The sequence below is a fragment of the Oryzias melastigma genome, linkage group LG14 (assembly GCF_002922805.2).
Source record: "Oryzias melastigma strain HK-1 linkage group LG14, ASM292280v2, whole genome shotgun sequence".
Taxonomy (NCBI): Eukaryota; Metazoa; Chordata; class Actinopteri; order Beloniformes; family Adrianichthyidae; genus Oryzias; species Oryzias melastigma.
The window spans coordinates 16,616,069-16,624,362 of record NC_050525.1 but is presented as its reverse complement, the minus strand read 5'-3'; the positions used below and the strand labels follow the sequence as shown (position 1 = coordinate 16,624,362).

Sequence of the window (8,294 nt, the reverse complement as noted above, 5' to 3'; positions counted from 1 at the left end):
TTTGATTATCTAGCTGCTTTTTCCATTGCTGTTTGTGATATTATTACAACATAATTGTGTTTTCCTATTCCTTATAGGACCAATACCCATCAGACAGCTGACATGTCAGAAAATCAATAACTTTCTGCTGTTTTTAATTTAAAAGTGTCACTATTAATCAGCAAATACTGATTCAGAGTTCAACGTGTTGGATGTGTGCAAAATATGAAAATCTGATTCTGCAATTTGTGTTTATGGTGATTATTGCATTAGTAACACAATAGATCAGTCCTATGAGAAGCTTTTTTTCATAGATTTTTTTTTCTTTAGTACATTTAAATGAAATAATGGGAATTGAGAAGACTTATTGTGCTGATAAATGTGGCATTTGTTGTCTTTTCTCCTTTTTTCGGGAAAACCAGGAGAAAGTAGGTGAGTGATGTGCAGCCTCTAACGAATTCCTCTCCTCCTCTTCTCCCCTCCTCCCTGTGACTGCCAGCCGCGCTGCCCACTGGCGACATTGCTGTGTGGAAAAAACCCTCCAATATATGAAGAGATGGGCGGCAGCGCTTCCACGCAGCGCTTCCCAAGTGTCTTAAGTTAAAACTCGTGCGTGCTGCTTCTGCCCGGAGCGCAGATGGATCACCGAGCGCGCGTTCCGCTCCATCCCAGCACTTTTGGATTTTTATTTTAATGCATTTTTTCCCCCTCCAGCATCACCTCGGCGGGTTGTCAGTGAAGATGTTGCTCCACGGACTTCTCCTCCTGTGCTTTTCTGTAACAGGTATTGTCCTCGCGCAGCGCGACAGCTCCGGACTATTTTACGCGCTCAGATCGGAGCTTTCAGAAGACGCGATCCTGGTGGCCAACAGCGGACTGCGCGTGCCTTTCGGGAGGTCTGTGTTCATCGACCCTATAAATGATTTGGTGATCCAAACGCAGCCGGGGGACCGGTGCAGCATCACCGTTCTGGATAATGATCCGCTCTCGCAAAGACCGGGGCACCTCTCTCCAAAAAAGTTTCCCTGTGATTTCGGTCCCAGAGATGTGACATACTTTCACTACGGCTCCAGAAGTCCAGCTAAGGACAGAGTGAGGCTGCAGCTCAGGTATGACACGCAGACTGAAACCGTTATCATCCCGTTCATGATGGAGGTTGAAGTCCTTTTTACGCAGCTGGAGTTGCTCACCAAAAACATGCCTCTCACTGTTGAGAAACTTCAAGGGATCAGCAACCCCATTGATAAGAGGATTTTAGAGTTCACCTATGACAGAGACTCCTTTAAATGTGAGGTGGCACTCTTCTCCAGTGGGAGCTCACTGCCTAGATATGGAAAACTCCTGGATGGAGGGAAACTTTCCACCATGACAGACTGTGATGAGTTCACTCAGGCTGGCATCCGATATCAACACACCTTTAACCACAAATCTCCAAATAAGGATTACATTCCCATGGTCGTAGAGCTGCACGATAAGGAGGGAAACTTAGTAAGGCAGGAGTGTTTTCATCTCATGGTCCGTATTAAGGGAGGAGAGGAGAACACTCCTCCTAAACCCAGCTTTGCTTCCATGATGATGATGGAGGTGAGTCAGTTTGTGATGACGGCCATCACACCTGATATGCTGGCCGCTGAGGATGCAGAGTCAGACCCTGAAGAGCTTATTTTCAACATAACCTCCCCGTTATCTTATGAGGAGGGCTACATAGTCAGTACTGATGACAGGAACCTCCCAATCACATCCTTTTACCAGAGAGACCTCCGCGACCTGAAAATAGCCTATGTGCCACCTTCGCTGGACTCGGACACCGAGAGGATTTTCCAGCTTGAGTTTGCGGTGGTTGACACGGAGGGAGCCGTCTCAGACCCTTTTGCTTTTATGATAGTTGTGAAGCCGATGAACACGCTGGCCCCCATTGTGACCCGCAACACAGGCCAGCTGCTGTACGAGGGGCAGTCCCGGCCCCTCATCAGCTCCCACAACTTGGAGATCAGCGATGAGGACAACCTGGAAGCGGTCACCATCACAGTGGTGGACGGGCTGCGACACGGAGACCTGTTAGTGCTCGGTTCACACAGCAGGTTCTTCACTCCCGCCGACCTCACAACAGGGATCGTCTTGTACCAGCATGACGGGAGCGACACATATAGTGACAATATTGTGTTTAAAATGACAGACGGGAAGAATGAAGTGGAATTCCTGTTTCCCATTACAATCGTTCCCACCGACGACGAGCCACCGATCATCAATGCCAACACTGGGCTGGTGCTCTTCAAAAACCAAATGGTGCCTTTATCTCCTCACATGCTCAGCGCTGCTGACATAGACTCTGAGGACTCAACCATTAAATTCACCATCGTTCCGCCTTTTTCCACGATTGGCACCGTGCTGCTACGACAGTCGGATGCCCCAGAAGACCCCTCCTCTTGGAAATTCAATACAGAGGATGAGGTGTATGAGAAGGAGGTGTCAGAGTGGCTTCAGAAAGACATCACAGATGGAAAGCTGTTTTACAGACACACGGGACCTCACAACACTGGCACGGTCACCGATCAGTTTGTGTTTACCGTTCAGGATGACAACGACCCCCCTAATCTATCAGAAGAGAACTCATTCATCATCCGGATCTTACCTGTCGATGATGTACCCCCTGAGCTATTCCCCGGCACCACCCTGCAGATGACTGTCGAGGAGTACAAGGTCACTCACTTCAGTAAGGAAGTGTTGCGCTACACCGATTTGGACTCTGAGGACCGTGACCTCAAATACACGGTTATCCAGCCCCCAACAGATACAGATGAAAATAACCCCATCATGTTTGGTTCTTTGGTTTTGACGGACAGCCCTGACATCAGAGTGACAGAATTCACACAAGCTCAAGTCAACCACCATAAGCTGTCCTATGCCCCCCCAGATGTCGAGTTGGGAATCACAGCCCATGTGGTGCAATTCCGTTACACAGTTGAAGACACAGCAGGAAACAGCGCTGAAGGCGCCTTTACCATTTACCTGCAGCCTGTCAACAACAAGCCCCCCCAGATTACAAACACTGGCTTTGGTGTGTTTGAACGAGGGATGCACATAATCACCCAGGCAGAGCTGGATGCTGTAGACCTTGATACAAAAAGTGAGGAAATAACTTTTACTCTGAGCCGGCCCCCTCAGCACGGCCAGATTCAGTTTGCATTTTCTGACTTGGATAATAAAGGAGCTTTCAGACTTGCAGATATCTCAAATGGGAAGATATCGTATGTGCATAACGGAGAGGAGACAGTGAGTGATGGATTTCTGCTGGATGTCAGTGACGGGATTCATGTGGTAACCGTGACAGTCAAAGTTCACGTAAAGCCGGTTGATGATGAAACTCCAACAGTTAACCTGCCCGCGGGAACCATCGGCTCCCGGATAGATGTGCTGGAAAACGGCGCCACAGAAATCACAAGCGATGTGATTCAAGGACATGACGACGACACAGATGGCCTCCAGCTGACGTTTATTGTGGAAGATCCTCCAGCCCTGGGTGAAATATTGGTCAGAGGATTGCCTGCTACTAGATTTACCCAAGCTGACATTATTAATGGGGTGGTTGTGTATGCACACACCAGTGGCGAGATAGGTCTCGCCCTCCAGCAAGATGGATTCAATTTAACTCTAACAGACATGTCTGATGATTGGACTGTAGGTGGCAATAAAGTCAGCGGAGTCCATGTTCGAGTCACTATTCTTCCTGTAGATAATCAGGCCCCCCAGGTTGAGATTGGAATACAATTCAGCGTTATTGAAGGGGAAAAATATGCCATCAGTCCAGAACATGTGACTGCTGAAGATAAGGACACCCCATCAGATGATATCCTTTGCACCATCATTGTTCAGCCCACTGCAGGTTATCTAGAAAATGTATCCCCCGCCCCAGGCTCAGAAAAGTCAAGGTCAGGAACAGCCATCAGTGCTTTCACCATCAGAGACATCAGGGAGGGGAATATTTACTATGTGCAAAGCATTCACAAAGGAGTAGAGCCGGTGGAGGACAGGTTCACGCTGAGGTGCACGGATGGCATAAACTTTTCCGAAAACCACTTCTTCCCAATCGTTATTATCCCCTCAAATGACGAAAAACCAGAGATTTTTTTAAGGGAAATCGTCCTAATGGAGGGAATGAACATTGTCATAGACACGCCGATATTAAACGGAGCCGATATTGATGTTCCACCTGAAGAACTTGTATTTATTATTTCTAAACCTCCCAAACACGGCACCATTTTAAACCAGCTATCCACAGGCTCAGTTCTAGTGACTAATTTCACTTTAGAACAGATCAGAGAGGCCTCAAGTATTATTTATGAGCACGATGACTCAGAGACAAGTGAAGATAGCTTTGAAGTTACTCTGACAGATGGAAAGTACTCTGTGCAGAAAACAGCCATGGTTATGATCATTCCAGTGGATGACGAGACCCCCAGGATGTCTATCAATGATGGCCTTGAGGTAGACATTGGCGAAACAAAGGAGATTAACAATAAAGTGCTTAAAGCGACGGATTTAGATTCAGATGACAGCACACTGTCATTTATTGTTCGTTTTGGGCCTAGTCAAGGTCACCTTCAAAGAAAGACCCCATCTGGGTCTCTGGAGAATGTCACGCTCGGCATGAATTTCACACAAGCTGATATCGATGCTGGTCTCGTGCTTTACACACACAACGGACAAGAGGGGATTCGAGACCTTGTCAAATTTGATGTGACCGACGGCATCAATTCACTCATTGATCGTTACTTTTACATCACGGTGGGGAGCATTGATATGGTTTTTCCAGACGTGGTCAGTAAAGGCGTCTCTCTGAAAGAAGGTGGAAGAGTGACTTTGACCACAGACCTTCTCAGTACTTCTGACATCAACAGTCCAGATGAGAACTTAGTCTTCACGGTCACTCGGGCCCCTGTTAGAGGCCATCTGGAGTGTACGGATACTCCCGGGATGCCCATTGTGTCTTTTTCTCAACTCCAATTGGCTGGAAGTAAGATTTTTTATGTCCACACTTCAGACGATGAGGTAAAAATGGATAGTTTTGAGTTTGAAGTCACAGACGGCTACAACCCAGTTTTCAGAACCTTTAGAATCTCTATAGTCGACGTTGATAACAAGAAGCCCGTTTTGACCATAAAAAGCCTGGTAGTGACAGAAGGACAGCTTAAGCTGATCACGCCATTCGAGCTGAATGCTGAAGACCAGGACACAGACGAGAAGCTGATCAGATTCACAATCACCCAACTGCCCATTCACGGCAAACTTCTGTTCAACAGATCAACACCCGTCACCAGCTTCACCAAACAAGACCTCAATGAGAATCTAATCAGCTACAAACACGATGGAACCGAATCCTCAGAGGACTCATTTTCCTTCACCATCACCGATGGCACGCACACGGACTTCTTTGTCTTCCCCGACACGGTCTACGAGACCAGACGGCCTCAAACGATGACGATCACCGTCGTGGCCATCGACAATGGGGTCCCCCAGATTGTGGTGAACAAAGGTGCGCTCACGCTAAAGATTTTGACTACAGGCCACCTGGGATTACCCATCAGTCCCAAAGTGCTGAGGGCAGAGGACAGAGATAGTAAACCGGCCTCACTGCTGTTCCACATCACCACTGAACCCAAACATGGATATGTTGTAAATCTGGGGCGTGGAAACAACTCCGTGGACACATTTAGTCAAGGTAAGATCTAAAGAAACCCTTCAGTAGACTTGAAATGTACATCAAACTCAATATTGTATTTCTTTAATCAACATAGATTTTTGCAACAAGGTTCGACTATTTGAAGCAATATTTATCAAAACCGCTAATTACGACATTAAACATTGAAAGTAATAGTCCTATCAGAGCTGATAGTTTTTAATTACACTTTCTGTGATCTAATAATTACATTTCTTTCAAATGTGATTTGACTCAGTAAACCAGTAAGTCGCAATAAAATTGCCTATTTAAGATTCTTAATTTTGAAATTATAATTACTCATGTGTATTAGAAGCCCTGGCCTGGGAATTTCAATAGTTTATTTGAGGCTCTGATTTCCATGTACCTAACACATCACATTAAAAATAACCAACCGAAGTTTGAGGCTGATGTTTTGTAGACATTAGAGATGAATAATTGATCGGTCCGCATCTCAGAGGAGATGTTCACTTCTGATGTTCAGCACCGAGCTCTTGTTAAATGAAGCGGAACAAAGGTAGAGGATTGTGTGAAAAGGTTGAAGTGACACAGTGGTATTCAAGTTGTGGAACATTCTAAGGTTAAGACAATATTTTTGCTTGAAAAATTTATAGAGGAAAGTAAGACCTTGGGGGAATAAAAAAAAAACATCATTATCAACACATAAATGAAAGCTGTTCCCCCTATTTATGAATTTAGACACATTGTTTCCAGAGTGCCTGTTATGTTTACTGATACAGCAGGGAGAATTGAGACTAAAATGCCTCTGATTGTGGCTTAAAGCAAAGCAATCATCACGCTGAGGCAATTAAAGCAACAAGTAAGGAAATTCACCTTCTTGTGCACCAGCTTGGTGTAAGCACAGACATGGGCTGAGGAGTTGGAGTGAGAAATAGCTCTTAAGCCTGCGGGAGGTAGACACTTCTGACAGTCACTGCTCGGCTGCAGCCTTTGAAACAAAAAAAGGGCAAAGATGAGACAAGAGTGCTGGAGGAAGGAGAGGCAAGCGAGTGCAGGAAAGGGGGAAGAGACGGCACGGGAAGTGGAGAGGGTGTAGTTGAGAAAAAAAGAAAAAAAAATGAGGAAAGAGAGTTTGGAGGTTGAGTCAGCGGGAGCAAACAGGCTCGTCAGAGGACTCAGTCAGGTGAAAAAGACAACCCTTTTCTCTTTATTTACTCGTCCTGTTTCCAGGGCGCATCCCAGGAGGGCTTCTCTTTAAATATTGAATGAACATTGTGCCCTCCATTCCCTTTATATTTGGAAGGTCTTGCAGTTCAAGTCTGTGCCACGGACGAAGTCCTTCCACCTACAACACCACCAATATCTCTGAATAAACACAGATAAAACACTTTATGACAGAAATAGAGGGGAAGCAGGGAAAGTGGAGTGGCAGAAGGCCACATGGAGCATGAGATTAGAGTCCCAGCCAGGAGTCAAGGCTTTACACTTTTATGAACTTCCTTCTTGTGACATCTATTATTCACGGAGGTGGTTTGCAGGGGCCAAGCCCTCTCACACTGTTGATGATTTTCTTTCTTGTCCTACACTGTAATCGATGTTGACTGAAAAAAAAACGAGCGGAGGCCTGTAATCCAAAGATGTTAAGGAAACAGATGTGTACTACAATCCTGTTTTTAACATTCCAGCCCCGTCTGTCATTAAAAATCCGTCATCACCTGGTTTTTGGGACGTGAACGAATCCCAATGTTTCATTATTTTTTATTAGGTTTTTCTGTGTTCTAAATGTAATAAGAATGGCTTCAAGTGCCGGATCTCTTGCTGATTTTTCGGGATCACGGAAGGTTTCTTTCTCCTGGTGGAAAATTGTTCCAGCGGAGTGCTGATAGCAAGGGGAGAGTGTATTATAGTGGGGACACGCTGTTACTGCGGTTGAAGTGGGACAGCTTCCATCTTTGAAAAGCTATTTGACACAGAGGAGTGTTTGAACAAGCCATAAAGCAGTAATACAACTTCAAAGTTTGTTTGAGGCTATTTCTGTAGTGAGCATGAAACATCACATGAAGGGTTTTTAAATCCCCAAATGCAAATCCTGACAAGGACAAATCTGCCCTGCATGCAGTTTAAAACGTACCCACCAGTTTGTTTTAACGTGTCATCATGCCTCACTTCATTGGCGTCAGAAAACAGTCAAAAATGGTCTCTGTTTGTCTTCTTTAATGTAAAAATTCTATTTTAGAAAATGCTTTTTTTTCATCTGATTTGTATTGCTTCCATGTAATTTAAGTTAGCAGATGAAAAACTTAAGTTATTTTTGTTTTACAGCCGACATCGATGACCTCCACATCTGCTATGTGTTGCGGAATGAAGAAAACGCCACATCTGATGTCTTCCATTTCTCCGTCGAGGATAAAGGTAAGATTAAACCGTTCTCACGTTTGCATGTTGTCATGTTTCCACATCTACTTTTTTTATTATTGCCTGTAAAGTTGTTGGCTCAGACAATTCATTTTTTATTAACTTAGTGCTGTTAAAAGTCAGACATCAAGCACTTCCTTTCAGCTCAGAAGGACATTAATTATGTAAATTACACCAAGCAGGTTTAATAAACAGATCAGTGAAGTGTAATTGAGTATTTTGC

The 8,294-nt window shown here is 44.9% G+C and overlaps 1 protein-coding gene across 1 annotated transcript in view; it reads left to right on the top strand.

The window, feature by feature from the left end:
* Positions 1-8,294, top strand: part of frem2a (FRAS1 related extracellular matrix 2a) — a 67,190-nt gene continuing 58,896 nt past the window's right edge. The window contains exons 1-2 of the mRNA XM_024261619.2: positions 1-5,698; positions 7,979-8,068. Coding sequence (XP_024117387.1) covers positions 673-5,698; positions 7,979-8,068 — 5,116 coding nt within the window. The 5' untranslated portion in view covers positions 1-672. The remainder of the gene's footprint in view (positions 5,699-7,978; positions 8,069-8,294) is intronic.